Below are 15,276 nucleotides of genomic sequence, written 5' to 3'. Positions count from 1 at the left end.
GCAGTGAATATAGGGGTGCGTATATATTTTCTAATTAGTGTTTTCTTTTTCTTCAGATAAATACACAGAAGTGGAATTGCTGGAACATATGGTAGACCTGTTTTTAATTTTTTTGAGAAATAGCCATACTTTTTTCCATAGTGGATGCACCAATTTACCTTTCACAAACAGTGCACAATGGTTACCTTATCTCCACATTGTTGTCTACATTTGTTATTTGTTGTCTTTTTGATAATACCACATTCTGAAAACTGTGACATGATGTCTGGTTGTTGTTTTGATTTGCATTTCCCTAGTGATTAGTGATGTTGAGCATCTTTTCATGTGCCTGTTGATCCCCTGTATGTCTTCTTTGGAAAATTATCTCTTCAGATCCTCTGCTCATTTTTTAACTGGATGCTTTGTTCTTTTACTCTTGAGTTTTATGAGTTCCTGATATATTTGAGGTATTAACCCTTTATCAGATATACAGTTTGCAAATGTATTCTCCCTTTCAGTAGATGGCATTTTCGTTTTGTTGATAACATCCTTCTCTACACAAAAGCTTTTTGGTTTAATGTAGTCCCATTTGTTTATTTTTGTTGTTGCTTCTCTTGCCATAGGAGATATATCCAAACAAATATTACTAAGACTGATGGCAAAGAGTGTACCGCCTGTGGTTTCGTCTAGAAAATTTATGGTTTCAGTTCTTACATCTAAGTCTTTAATTCATTTTGAATTTATTTTTGTGCATGTTAAGGGAGACTAGTCCAGTTTGATTCTTTTGTAGGTAGCTTTCTAGTTTTCCCAGCACCATTTATTGAAGAAGCTGTCTTTTTCCCATCATATATTCTTGCCTCCTTTGACGTAGATAATTTGTTGGTTCATTTCTGGAATCTTGATTCTGTTACATTGATCTATTTGTCCATTTTTGTGCCAGTACCGTAGTGTTTTGATGACTGTAGCTTGGTAGTGTAATTTGATATCAGGAAACATTATGCCTCCAGCTTTGTTTTTCTTTTCAAAATTATTTTGGCTATTTGGGGTCTTTTGTGTGTTCATATAAATTTGAGAATTATTTGATCTAGTTCTGTGAAGCATGTCATAGATATTTTTATAAGGATTGTGTTGAATCTATAGATTGCTTTGGGTAGTGTGGAAATTTTAATATTAATTCTTCCAATCCATGAACACAGTATATCCTTACATCTGTTTGTGTCTTCAATTTTTATAAGTCTGTTATAGTTTTCTTTTTTTATTTTATTGAAATATAGTTGATTTACAAGTTGTGTTAATTTCTGCTGTACAGCAATGTGACTCAGTTATATATATATATTCTTTTACATATTCTTTTCCATTATGGTTTATCACAGGATATTTAATATAGTTCCCCATGCTATACGGTAGGAACTTGTTGTTCATCCATCCTATGTCTACTAGTTTGCATCTGCTAACTCCAAACTCCCAATCCTTCCCTCCCCGACCCCGACACCCCCTTGGCAACCACAGGTCTTTTCTCTATGTCTGTGAGTCTGTTTCTGTTTTGTAGATATTTTCATTTGTGTCGTATTTTAGATTCCACATATACGTGATATCCTATGGTATTTGACTTACTGCATTTAGTATGATAATTCATTTAGTATGATAATCTCTAGGTCCATCCATGTTGCTGCAAATGGCGTTATTTTATACTTTTTCATGGCTGAGTAATATTCCACTGTATATATACACATCTTTATCCATTCCTCTGTCGATGGACATTTAGGTTGCTTCCATGTCTTGGCTATTGTAAATGAGGCTGCTGTGAACATAGGAGTGCATGTATCTTTTCGAATTACAGATTTGTCTGGGTATATGCCCAGGAGTGGGATTGCTGGATCATATGGCACCTCTATTTTTAGTTTTTTGAGGAACCTCCATACTGTTCTCCATAGTGGCTGTACCAATTTGCATTCCCACCAGCAGTGTAGGAGGGCTCCCTTTTCTCCACACCCTTTCCAACATTTATTACTTGTAGACTTTTTAACGATGACCATTCTGACTGGTGTGTGGTGGTACCTCACTGTACTTTCGATTTGCATTTCTCTAATTAACAATGATGAGCATATTTTCATGTGCTTATTGGCCATCTGTACATCTTCTTTGGAGAAATGTCTTTAGGTCTTCTGCCCATTTTTCATTGGGTTGTTTGTTTTTTATTATTGAGTTATTTGAGCTGTTTGTATATTTTGGAAATTAAGCCCTTGTTGGTTGCATCATTTGCAAATATTTCTCCCAGTCTGTAGGTTGTCTTTTCATTTTGTTTATGATTTCCCTTGCTGTGCAAAAGCTTGCAAGTTTGATTAGGTCCCATTTGTTTATTTTTACTTTTATTTCTTTTACATTGGGAGACTGACCTAAGAAAACATTGTTATGATATATGTCAGAGAATGTTTTGTTTATGTTCTCTTTTAGGAGGTTTATGGTGTCTTATAGTTAAATCTTTAAGCTATTTTGAATTTATTTTTGTGCATGGTGTGAGGGTGTTTTAGCTTCATTGATTTACATGCAGCTGTCCAACTTTTCCAACACTTCTTGCTGAAGAGACTTTTTCCCCATTGTATATTCTTGACTCCTTTGGTGAAGATTAATTGTCCATAGGTATGCAGGTTTATTTCTGGACTGTATTCTGTTCCATTGATCCATATGTCTGTAGGTTTGTAGTACTGTCTGAAGTCTGGGAGGGTTATGCCTCCTGCTTTGTTCTTTTTCCTCAGCATTACTTTGGCAATTCTGGGTCTTTTACGGATCCATATAAATTTTAGGATTATTTGTTCTAGATCTATGAAAAATGCCGTGGGTAATTTGATAGGAATCACATTAAATCTGTAGATTGCTTTGGGTAGTATGGCCATTTTAGCAATATTAATTCTTCCGTTCCAAGAGTATGGGATATCTTTCCATTTATTTGAATCATCCTTAGTTTCCTTTGTTAATTTTTTGTAGTTCTCAGCATATAAGTCTTTCACCTTCTTAGTGAGGTTTATTCCTAAGTAGTTTATTTTTTTTGATGCGATTTTAAAGGGAATTGTTTGTTTGTATTCCCTTTGTGATACTTCATTGTTAGTGTAAAGAAACGCGACTAATTTCTGTATGTTGATCTTGTATCCTGCTACTTTGCTGAATTCGTTTATCAGTTCTAGTTGTTTCTTGTGTAGAGTCTTTAGGGTTTTCTATAAGTAGTATCATGTCATCTGTGTATAGTGACAATTTTACCTCTTTCCTACCAATTTGAATAGCTTTTATTTCATTTTCTTATCTGATTGCTGCAGCTAGGACTTCCAATACTAAGTTGAAGGGAACTGGTGAGAGTGGACTTCCTTGTCTTGTTTCAGATTTTAGTGGGAAGGCTTTCAGTTTTTCAGTATTATTATACTGGTAGTGGGTTTGTCATAAATAGCTTTTATTATGTTGCAATATGTTCCCTGTATACCCACTCTTGTAAGGATTTTTGTCGTGACTGGATGTTGAATTTTATTGAATTATTTTTCTGCATCTATTGAGATGATCATGTGTTTTTTTGTCTTTTCTTTTGTTGATGTCATGTGTCACATTGATTGATTTGCATATGTTGAAACATCCTTGTGACTCTGGTATGAATCCAGCTTGGTCATGGTGTATGATCTTTTTTATGTATTGTTAGATTCGGTTTGCTAATGTTTTGTTGAGAATTTTTGCCTCTATATTCATCAAAGATATTGGCCTGTAATTTTCTTTCTCGGTAGCGTCTTTGGTTTTGGTATCAGGGTGATGGTGGCTTCATAGAATGCCTTTGAGAGTGTTCCTTCCTCTTCAGTCTTCTGGAAGAGTTGAAGAAGAATCACTACAAGTTATTCCTTGTATGTTTGGTAGAATTCACTTGTGAAACCATCTGGCCCTGAATTTTTTTATATAGGGAGGTTTTTTTTATAACAGATTTGATTTCACTTCTAGTGGATTGGTCTGTTCAAGCTATCTATTTCTTTTTGATTCAGTTTTGGTGGACTGTATGTTTCTAGAAAGTTGTCCATTTCTTCTAGGTTTTCGAACTTGTTGACATATAATTGTTCATAGTATTTTTATGGATTTTTTTTTGTATTTCTGTGGTATCAGTTGTGATTTGTCCTCTTTCATTTCTTATTTTGTTTATTTGGATCTTCTCTCTTTCTTTCTTGGTGAGCCTGCTCAGAGGTATTTCAATTTGTTTACCATTTCAAAGAACCAGCTCTTTGTGTGTGTTTTTGGGTTTGTTTTTTTTTTGTATTGTTTTTTAAATCTACATTTTATTTCCTCACTGATCTTTATTATCTCCTTCCTTCTGTTGACTTTAGGTTTTGTTTGTTCTTCTTTCTAATTGTTTTAGGTGGTGGGTTAGGTTGTTTGAGATTTTTCTTGTTTCTTAAAGAAGGCCTGTATTGCTATGAACTTTTGTCTAAGAACGGCTTTTGTTACATCCCATAGATTTTGTATAGTTGTGTTTTCATTGTCATTTGTCTCAAGGTATTTTTAAATTTCTTCTTTGATTTCATTGTTGACCCATTGGTGTTTTAGTAGCATGTTGTTTAGTTTCCATGTAATTTTTTTTCTCATTTCTTTTTCTCTGGTTGATCTCTAGTTTCATACTGTTGTGATCAGAAAAGATGCTTGAGATAACTTCTATAGTCTTAAATTTCTTGAGGCTTGTTTTGTGCCCTAGTATGTGGTCAATCCTTGAGAAAGTTCCATGTACACCAGAGAAGAATGGGCATTCTGCCTTTTTTGGATGTCATGTCCTGAAAATATCAATTAAGTCTAACTGTTCTATTACATCATTTAGGATCTCTGTTGGCCTATTAATTTTCTGGCTGGAAGATCTGTCTGTTAATGAGAGTCGGGTATTTAAAGTCTCCTACTACTATCTCGTTGAACGCGGCAGCAACTCTATAGGTTGCTGTTTTCTCCTCCAGTGGATCTGGGCCTGCGCTCCAGCAACCATGTCTAAGGGACCTGCAGTTGGCATTGGTCTTGACACCACCTATTCTTGTGTGGGTGTCTTCCAGCACGGAAAGGTGGAAATAATTGCCAGTGATCAGGGGAACCAAACTACCCCAAGCTATGTCACCTTTACTGATACCGAACGATTGACTGGTGATGCTGCAAAGAACCAAGTTGCAATGAATCCCACCAACATGGTTTTTGATGCCAAACGCCTCATTGGACGAAGATTTGATGATGCTGTTTTCCAGTCTGATATGAAGCATTGGCCTTTCATGATGGTGAATGATGCAGGCAGGCCTAAGGTTCAAGTAGAATACAAGGGAGAGACAAAAAGTTTTTATCCAGAGGAGGTGTCATCCATGATTTTGACAAAGGTGAAGGAAATAGCAGAAGCCTACCTTGGGAAGACTGTTACCCGTGCTGTTGTCACAGTACCCACTTACTTTAATGATTCTCAGCATCAGGCTACCAAAGATGCTGGAACTATTGCTGGGCTCAATGTACTTCGAATCATCAATGAGCCAACTGCAGCTGCTATTGCCTATGGCTTAGACAAAAAGGTTGGAGCAGAAAGAAATGTGCTGATCCTTGATTTAGGTGGTGGCACTTTTGATGTGTCAATCCTCACTATTGAGGGTGGAATCTTTGAAGTCAAATCTACAGCTGGAGATACCCACTTCTCCGCTTAGGTGGAGAAGACTTTGACAACCGGATGGTCAACCATTTTATTGCAGAATTCAAGCACAAGCACAAGAAGGACATCAGTGAGAACAAGAGGGCTATCCGTCGCCTTCATACTGCTTGTGAGCGTGCTAAGCGCACTCTCTCTTCCAGCATCCAGGCCAGTATTGAGATTGATTTCCTCTATGAAGGAATCGACTTCTATACCTCAATTACCCGTGCCTGATTTGAAGAACTGAATGCTGACCTGTTCCGTGGCACACTGGACCCTGTGGAGAAAGCCCTTTGGGATGCCAAGCTAGACAAGTCTCAGATCCATGATATTCTCCTGGTGGGTGGTTCAACCCGCATCCCCAAGATTCAGAAACTTCTACAGGACTCCTTCAACGGGAAAGAACTGAATAAGAGCATCAACCCTGACGAGGCTGTTGCTTATGGTGCAGCTGTCCAGGCAGCCATTCTATCTGGAGACAAATCTGAAAATGTTCAAGACTTGCTGCTGTTGGATGTCACTCCTCTTTCCCTTGGAATTGAAACTGCTGGTGGAGTCATGACTGTCCTCATCAAGCGCAACACCACCATTCCCACCAAGCAGACGCAGACCTTCACAACCTACTCGGACAACCAGCCCAGTGTACTCATTCAGGTTTATGAAGGTGAGCATGCCATGACCAAGGATAACAACCTGCTTGGCAAGTTTGAACTCACAGGCATACCTCCTGCCGGCCCCCACCCGTGGTGTTCCTCATATTGAAGTCACTTTTGATATTGATGCCAATGGCATCCTCAATGTCTCTGCTGCAGATAAGAGTACAGGGAAAGAGAACAGGATTACCATCACTAATGACAAGGGCCGTTTGAGCAAGGAAGACAGTGAATGCATGGTTCAGGAAGCAGAGGAGTATAAAGCTGAAGATGAGAAGCAGTGGGATAAGGTGTCTTTGAAGAATTCTCTTGAATCCTGTGCTTTCAACATGAAAGCTACTGTTGAGGATGAGAAACTTCAAGGCAAGATTAATGATGAGGACAAACAGAAGATTCTTGATAAGTGTAATGAAATAATCAACTGGCTTGATAAGAACCAGACTGCAGAGAAGGAAGAATTTGAACATCAGCAGAAGGAGCTGGAAAAAGTCTGCAACCCCGTCATTACCAAGCTGTACAAGAGTGCAGGAGGAATGCCAGGAGGAATGCCCGGGGGCTTCCCTGGTGGTGGAGCTCCTCCGTCTGGTGGTGCCTTCTCTGGGCCCACCATTGAAGAGGTTGATTAAGCCAGCCTAGCATAGGTTTAGCATTGTTCCACACAACATTGAAGGATTTCTCCCTCTGTGTCTGTTAGTATTTGTTTTATGTATTTGGGTGCTCCTATATTGGGTGCATATACGTTGACAAGTGTAATATTCTCTTCTTGTATTGATCCTTTTATAATTTTATAGTGTCCTTCTTTATCCTTCTTTATAGTCTTTGTTTTAAAGTCTATTTTGTCTGATATAAATATTGTGATCCTGACTTTGTCATTTCCGTCTGCATGAAATATCTTCTTCCATGTCCTCACTTTCAATCTGTGTGTGCCCTTTGCCCTAAAGTGGGTCTCTTGTCGTCGGCATGTTTTAGGCTTTTGTATCTTAATCCAACCTGCCACTCTGTGTCTTTTGATTGGAGCATTTAGTCCATTGACAACATAAGGTAATTATTGACAGATATGTATTTATTGCCATTTTAAACCCTGTTTTCCTGTTGATCTTATATTTTATTTGTCCTTTTGTTTTTTGATGGTTTTCTTTTGTATTATATTTATGTTTTCTTCTTTTTGGTTTTTGTGACTGTACTGTATATTTTTGATTTCTGGTTACCGTGTTTTTCACGTGTGTTAACCCCTTCTTATATTTACTTGCCTTAGACTGGAGTCGTATAGGTTCAAACATATTCTAGGGAAAACATCTACATTTCCTCCCTCTCCTTCCACACATTTTGGGATTTGGATGTCCTCTTTTACATCATGTTTATCCTTTCACTGTTCCTTGTGGTTATCAGCACTTTCACAGAAAATTTTTCTTTTGTTTTTTTTTTTTTTCAATGTGTGTACTGGCTTATTTAAGTGATTTATTTTCCAATTGTAATTTTCTCTTTCATATAGATTCTTACTGCTTTTCTCTTTAGAGAAGGCCTTTCAATATTTCCTTTAGGATAGGTTTAGTATTGCTGTATTCTTTTAGTTTTTGCTTGTCTGAGAAGTTCTTTATCTCTCCTTCTATTCGAAATGATAATCTTGCTGGGTAGAGTATCCTAGGTTGCAGATTTTTCCCTTTCAGAACTTTGATTTTGAATATATTTTTCCACTCCTTCCCTGCCTGCAACGTTTCTGTAGAGAAATCAGCTGATAGCCTTATGGGGGTTCCCTTGCAATTAACTCTTTGTCTTGCTGCCTTGAGAATCCTCTCTTTAATTTTGCCATTTTTATTATAATATGTCTTGGTGTAGGTCTGTTTGGGTTCATCTTGTTTGGGACCCTCTGTGCTTCCTGTACCTAGATATCTGTTCCCTTCTTTAGGTTAGGGAAGCTTTCAGCCATAATTTTTTCAAATACATTTTCAATCCCTTTTTCTCTGTCTTCTCCTTCTGAGATCCCTATTATGCATAGATTGGCACACTTTATATTATCCCATAGGTCTCTTTTATTGCTTTCAATTTTTTTCATTAGGCTTTCTGTCTGACGTCCTGATTGGGTGATTTCCATTATTCTATCTTGCAGATCACTTATTCGTTCTTCTGCATTATTCATTCTGTTATTTGTTGCCTTTAGCTCAGCTTTTGTCTCAGCAAATGAATTTTCTAATGTTTCTTGGCAGCTCCTTATAGCTTCTAGTTCCTTTTTACAGTGATATGCATTTCTGTCCATAGCCTTTCTTAATTCCTTCAGTATTTTCATTATCTCCTTTTTGAACTTAGTGTCTATTAGATTGAAGAGGTTGTTTTCATTCTGTGTTCTTTCAGGAGAATTCTCTTGATCTTTTCATTGAGAGTGGTTCCTCTGCTTCTTCATTTTACTTATATTTCTCTTGCTCTATGAGTTTAGGAGAAACAGTTATCTACTGTGGTCTTGGAGGGGTGTTTTTATGTGGGAACATCCCTGCATAGCTTGTGTGGATTTAATATTTTTTGGTACGAGGGCTGTTTTTAGTGTGGATGCCTGCCATGTCTTTCCTTAGTGCATGGTGGCCATTGATAGGAAATGTGACTGCTGTTGTGGTGACCAGAGCCTGCACTGGGTATTGAGTGGGGCCCCCTCTTTGCTCTGTGGTTGTCACTGCCCTGTCAGGGGCAGGGTCTGCTCCCTAGTTGTTGGAGTAAAAGCCACCAGATCTGTTTCTGAGCTACGTTTCTGGGCTGCAGTGTGAGGTAGATGGGATTGGAGTGCTCCCACTGGGAGATGAGCCACTGACTATTCCTCTGCCAGAGCTGTTCACTGGTGAGCATGCTCTGTTGTGTCACCTGTCATCTGTTGTGTGGGTTCACAAAGTACACTGTTGGCACTGCCCTCGGTCCTGTCTCAACCTTGGAAACGCTAGCAATTGGCCCTGGTGTCCCTCAGGCATTGTTTTCACAAGGCCACCAGCACAGAGCCACTGAAATCAAGTACCAGGACCACATTAGTCACACATCCAGACCCACCGTGGGATCTATGGGGGCAGCTCAGACCCTGGCCCAGCCCAGCACCCATGTACAGGCACCCACAAAGCCCACAGCTGCTTAGGCCAGACCCGTCCCAGCCACAGGAGCACCCATTGTCCACTCGGATGTCCTGCAGGCGCTGAATTTACAAATCCAACAGCGGAGGTTTAAATCTGCAGCTGGTGCAGCTGCAGGGAGAGATTTCAGCCTTGCTTCCTAAGTCATGTGGCCCCTGGGGCTCAGCTGTGGTTTCAGCCCTGCCTCTGTGAGTGGCAACCCACTGGCATCTACTCCCAGAGCCTGCTGAAATGGCATGGCAGCTGGGCGCGAGATCCCGTGGAGGCCTGAGCCCCAGGTAGTGGCTGGGGCATGCTCTCCCAGAGCCTGAGAGGTGGGGGCCCGTGCGTGGAGAAAGAGGCTGTAATGGCAGCCCCACCCCTCCCTTCATGCACCTCTTAACAATGGCACTTCACTTCCATGGAAGGTCCGGGCTTCTTCTGGGAACAGCCCCCTTTGGGGCTGTACCACACTCCAGCCCCTTCACGCTGTTTCCACAGCCAACCTCAGTCCTCTCCCTGGGTCTGTCCTCTAGACCCCGAGATCCAGCACCCAGCCCCCGCCCCTACCAGTGGATGCGTGTCTCAGACTGGGGTGTGCAGGGCAGTGGCAGGGACCGTCTGTGTAGGTCTGTCTCTGTTGTGCCTGCCACAAACCAGTTGTTGCATTCTCCTCTGAGCCTCTTCTGCTCCCTTTCTGTCCCAGGTGATCTCCCCTCAGCTGAGAGGGCTTCCCAGGGTGTGAAAACATTTCCTCTCTTTCAGCTCCCTCCCTACCAGGGGCACAGGTCCTGTCCCAGTACCTCTTTTTTTTTTTTTTTCTTTCATCCTACCCTATTTCATGGAGATGTTTCTTGTCCTTTCAGGTATTTGAGGTCTTCCGCTAGTGTTCAGTAGGTGTTTTGTGAGAATTGTTCCATTTGTCGAAGTATTTTGGATGTATTTGTGGGAGGACGTGAGTGCTACTTTCTTCTACTCCACCATCTTGATTTGATTCCCTAGTCTGTTTTTTTTTTCTGAGTACAAGTCTTTTACCTCCTTAGTTAGTCTTATTCCCAGGTATTTTATTATTTTTGATGCTAATATAAATGAGATTGTTTTCTTTCAATTTCTGAAAGTTTGTTTTTAGTATGTAGAATTGCAACAGACTTCTGTTTAGTAATTTGGTATCCTGCAACTTAAACAAATTCATTTATGAGTTCTAGAAGTATTTTGGTGGAATCTTAAAGATTTTTTTTCTTTTTTTGTATAGTATCATGCCATCTTCCACACAGTGACATTTTTAGGTCTTTTGTTCCAATTTGGGTTTCTTTTATTTTTATTTCTTGTCTACTTGCTGTGGCGAGGATTACCAATACTATGTTGATAAAATTGGCAAGTGTAGGCATCCTTCTCTTTTCCTGATCTTGGAGGAAAATGCTTTCAGCTTTTCACTGTTGAGTATGATGTTACCTGTGGGCTTATCATATATGGCCATTATTAAGATGATGTATGTTGCCTCTGTACCCACTTTATTGAGAACTTTTATCATAAATCGACGTTGAGTTTTTTCAAAAGCTTTTCCTGCATCTGTTGAGATGAGCACATTATTTTTACTCAAGTCATTAATATGGTGTATCATATAAGTTGATTTTCCCTGAGATAAATCACACTTGATTATGGTATATGATCCTTTCATTGTATTCTTAAATTTGGTTGGAGTGTATTTACATCTCTGTTCATTAGTGATATTGGCCTGTAATTTATTTTTGTGATATCTTTGTCTAGTTTTGGTATCAAGGTAATGGTAGCCTCATGGAATGATTTCAGAAGCACTTCTTCTCTGCAACTTTAAGGATTAGTTTGAGAAGGATAGGTTTAAACTATTCTAAATGTTTGGTAGAATTCACCTATGAAGCTGTTTGCTTCTAGATTTTTGCTTTGGGGCTTTTTAAAAAAATTATTACTCATCCAATTTCATTATTAGTTATTGGTCTGTTCATATTTTCTGTTTCTTCCTGATTCAGCCTTAAGAGGTTGTATGTTTTTAGGAATTTGTGCATTTCTCCTTGGTTGTCCATTTTATAGATGTATAAAGGTTCATAGTACTCTCTTATACTCCTTCCTATTTTTGTGGCATTATTTGGAACTTTTCCTTTTCTGATTTTCTTTTAACTGGATCCTCTCTTTTCCTTTCTTTTTTTTTTTTCCCTTGCCTCTTTTTTTTTTTTTTTGACCTTCCTGTGCTTTTTATATTTTATTTTATTTTATTTTGTAACATCTTTATTGGACTATAATTGCTTTGCAATGGTGTGTTAGTTTCTGCTTAATAACAAAGTGAATCAGCTATACATATACATATATCCCCATATCTCCTCCCTCTTGCATCTCCCTCCCACTCTCCCTATCCCACCCCTCTAGGTGGTCACAAAGCACCAAGCTGATCTCCCTGTGCTATGGGGCTGCTTCCCACTAGCTGTCTATTTTGCATTTGGTAGTATATGTAAGTCCATGCCACTCCCTCACTTCATCCCAGCTTATCCTTCCCCCTCCCCATGTCCTCAAGTCCATTCTCTACGTCTACGTCTTTATTCCTCTCCTGCCCCTAGGTTCTTCAGAAACACTTTTTTTTTTTTGATTCCATATATATGTGTTAGCATACGGTATTTATTTTTCTCTTTCTGACTTACTTCACTCTGTATGACAGTTTCTAGGTCCATCCACCTCACTACAAATAACTCAGTTTTGTTTCCTTTTATGGCTGAGTAATATTCCATTGTATATAGGTGCCACATCTTCTTTATCCATTCATCTGTCGATGGACACTTAGGTTGCTTCCATGTCCTGGCTATTGTAAATAGAGCTGCAGTGAACATTGTGGTACATGTATCTTATTGAATTATGGTTTTCTCAGGGTATATGCCCAGTAGTGGGATTGCTGGGTCATATGGTAGTTCTAGTTTTAGTTTTTTAAGGAACCTCCATACAGTTCTCCATAGTGGCTGTATCAATTTACATTCCCACGAACAGTGCAAGAGGGTTCCCTTTTCTCCACACCCTCTCCAGCGTTTATTGTTTGTAGATTTTTGGATGATGGCCATTCTGACTGGTGTGAGGTCATTGTAGTTTTGCTTTGCATTTCTCTGATGATTAATGATGTTGAGCATCCTTTCATGTGTTTGTTGGCAATCTGTATATCTTCTTTGGAGAAATGTCTATTTAGATCTTCTGCCTGTCTTTGGATTGGGTGGTTTCATTTTTTGATATTGAGCTGCATGAGCTGCTTGTAAATTTTGGAGATTAATCCTTTGTCCGTTGCTTTATTTGCAAATATTTTCTCCCATTCTGAGGGTTGTCTTTTTGCCTTCTTTATGGTTTCCTTTGCTGTGCAAAAGCTTTTAAGTTTCATTAGGTCCCATTTGTTTATTTTTGTTTTTATTTCCATTTCTCTAGGAGCTGGGTCAAAAAGGATCTTGCTGTGATTTATGTCATAGAGTGTTCTGCCTATGTTTTCCTCTAAGAGTTTTATAGTGTCTGGCCTTACATTTGGGCCTTTAATCCATTTGGAGTTTATTTTTCTGTATGGTGTTAGGGAGTGTTCTAATTTCATTCTTTTACATGTAGCTGTCCAGTTTGCCCAGCACCACTTATTAAAGAGGCTGTCTTTTCTCCATTGTATATTCTTGCCTCCTTTATCAAAAATAAGGTGACCATATTTGCGTGGGTTTATCTCTGGGCTTTCTATCCTGTTCCATTGATCTATATTTCTGTTTTGGTGCCAATACCATACTGTCTTGGTTACTGTAGCTTTGTAGTATAGTCTGAAGTCTGGGAGCCTGATTCCTCCAGCTCCGTTTTTCTTTCTCAAGATTGCTTTTGCTATTCGGGGTCTTTTGTGTTTCCATACAAATTGTGAAATTTTTTGTTCTAGTTCTGTGAAAAATGCCATTGGTAGTTTGATAGGGATTGCATTGAATCTGTAGATTCCTTTGGATAGTATAGTCATTTTCACAATGTTGATTCTTGCAATTCAAGAACATGGTATATCTGTCCATCTGTTTGTATCGTCTTTAATTTCTTTCATCAGTGTCTTATCGTTTTCTGCATACAGGTCTTTTGCCTCCTTAGGTAGGTTTATTCCTAGGTATTTTATTCTTTTTGTTGCAGTGGTAAATGGGGGTGTTTCCTTAAGTTCTCTTTCAGATTTTTCATCATTAGTGTATAGGAATGCAAGAGATTTCTGTGCATTAATTTTGTATTCTGCTACTTTATAAAATTCATTGATTAGCTCTAGTAGTTTTCTGGTAGCATCTTTAGGATTCTCTATGTATAGTATCATGTCATCTGCAAACAGTGACAGCTTTACTTCTTCTTTTCCAATTTGGATTCCTTTTATTTCTTTTTCTTTTCTGATTGCTGTGGCCAAAACTTCCAAAACTATGTTGAATAATAGTGGTGAGAGCGGACAACCTTGTCTTGTTCCTCATCTTAGAGGAGATGGTTTCAGTTTTTCACCATTGAGAACGATGTTGGCTGTGGGTTTGTCATATATGGCCTTTATTATGTTGAGGTAAGTTCCCTCTATGCCTACTTTCTGGAGGGTTTTTATCATAAATGGGTGTTGAATTTAGTCGAAAGCTTTTTCTGCATCTGTTGAGATGCTCATATGGTTTTTCTCCTTCAATTTGTTAATATGGTTTATCACATTGATTGATTTGCATATATTAAAGAATCCTTGCATTCCTGGGATAAACCCCACTTGATCATGGTGCATGATCCTTTTAATGTGCTGTTGGATTCTGTTTGCTAGTATTTCGTTGAGGATTTTTGCATCTTTGTTCATCAGTGATATTGGCCTGTAGTTTTCTTTCTTTGTGACATCTTTGTCTTGTTTTGGTATCAGGGTGAGGGTGGCCTCGTAGAATGAGTTTGGGAGTGTTCCTCCCTCTGCAATATTTTGGAAGAGTTTGAGAAGGATAGGTGTTAACTCTTCTCTAAATGTTTGATAGAATTCGCCTGTGAAGCCATCTGGTCCTGGGCTTTTGTTTGTTGGGGGATTTTTAATCACAGTCTCAACTTCAGTGCTTGTGATTGGTCTGTTTATATTCTCTATTTCTTCCTGGTTCAGTCTTAGAAGGTTGTGCTTTTCTATGAATTTGTCCATTTCTTCCAGGTTGTCCATTTTATTGGGATATAGTTACTTGTAGTAATCTCTCATGCTCCTTTGTATTTCTGCAGTGTCAGTTGTTACTTCTCCTTTTTCATTTCTAATTCTATTGATTTGAGTCTTCTCCCCTTTTTTCTTGATGAGTCTGGCTACTGGTTTATCAATTTTGTTTATCTTTGCAGAGAACGAGCTTTCAGTTTTATTGATCTTTGCTATTGTTTCCTTCATTTCTTTTTCATTTATTTCTGATCTGATCTTTATAATTTCTTTCCTTTTGCTTTGGGGTTTTTTTGTTCTTCTTTCTCTAATTGCTTTAGGTGTAAGGTTAGTTTGCTCATTTGAGATGTTTCTTGTTTCTTGAGGTAGGAATGTATTGCTATAAACTTCCCTCTTAGAACTGCTTTTGCTGCATCCCATAGGTTTTGGGTCGTCGTGTTTTCATTGTCATTTGTTTCTAGGTATTTTTTGATTTCCTCTTTGATTTCTCCAGTGATCTCTTGGTTATTAAATAGTGTACTGTTTAGCCTCCATGTGTTTGTATTTTTTACAGATTTTTTCCTGTAATTGATATCTAGTCTGATAGCATTGTGGTCAGAAAAGATACTTGATATGATTTCACTTTTCTTAAATTTACCAAGGCTTGATTTGTGATCCAAGATGTGATCTATCCTGGAGAATGTTCCATGAGCAGTTGAGAAGAAAGTGTATTCTGTGGTTTTTGGATGGAATGTCCTATAAATATTGATT

General features: G+C 38.6%; 1 protein-coding gene across 1 annotated transcript; it reads left to right on the top strand.

Annotated features, from left to right (window-relative positions):
- The first annotated feature begins 4,956 nt into the window (after positions 1–4,956).
- On the top strand, positions 4,957–6,966 carry LOC103015340 (heat shock cognate 71 kDa protein-like). The gene is given in 3 exon segments (XM_057544524.1): positions 4,957–5,657; positions 5,660–6,385; positions 6,387–6,966. Coding segments are annotated over 3 exon segments (1,953 nt in total). The 5' UTR covers positions 4,957–4,970; the 3' UTR covers positions 6,927–6,966.
- The last annotated feature ends 8,310 nt before the right edge of the window (positions 6,967–15,276 follow it).

Source organism: Balaenoptera acutorostrata, chromosome 3 (genome assembly GCF_949987535.1).
Source record: "Balaenoptera acutorostrata chromosome 3, mBalAcu1.1, whole genome shotgun sequence".
Classification (NCBI taxonomy): domain Eukaryota; kingdom Metazoa; phylum Chordata; class Mammalia; order Artiodactyla; family Balaenopteridae; genus Balaenoptera; species Balaenoptera acutorostrata.
This window is presented reverse-complemented; position numbering and strand designations above follow the sequence as displayed.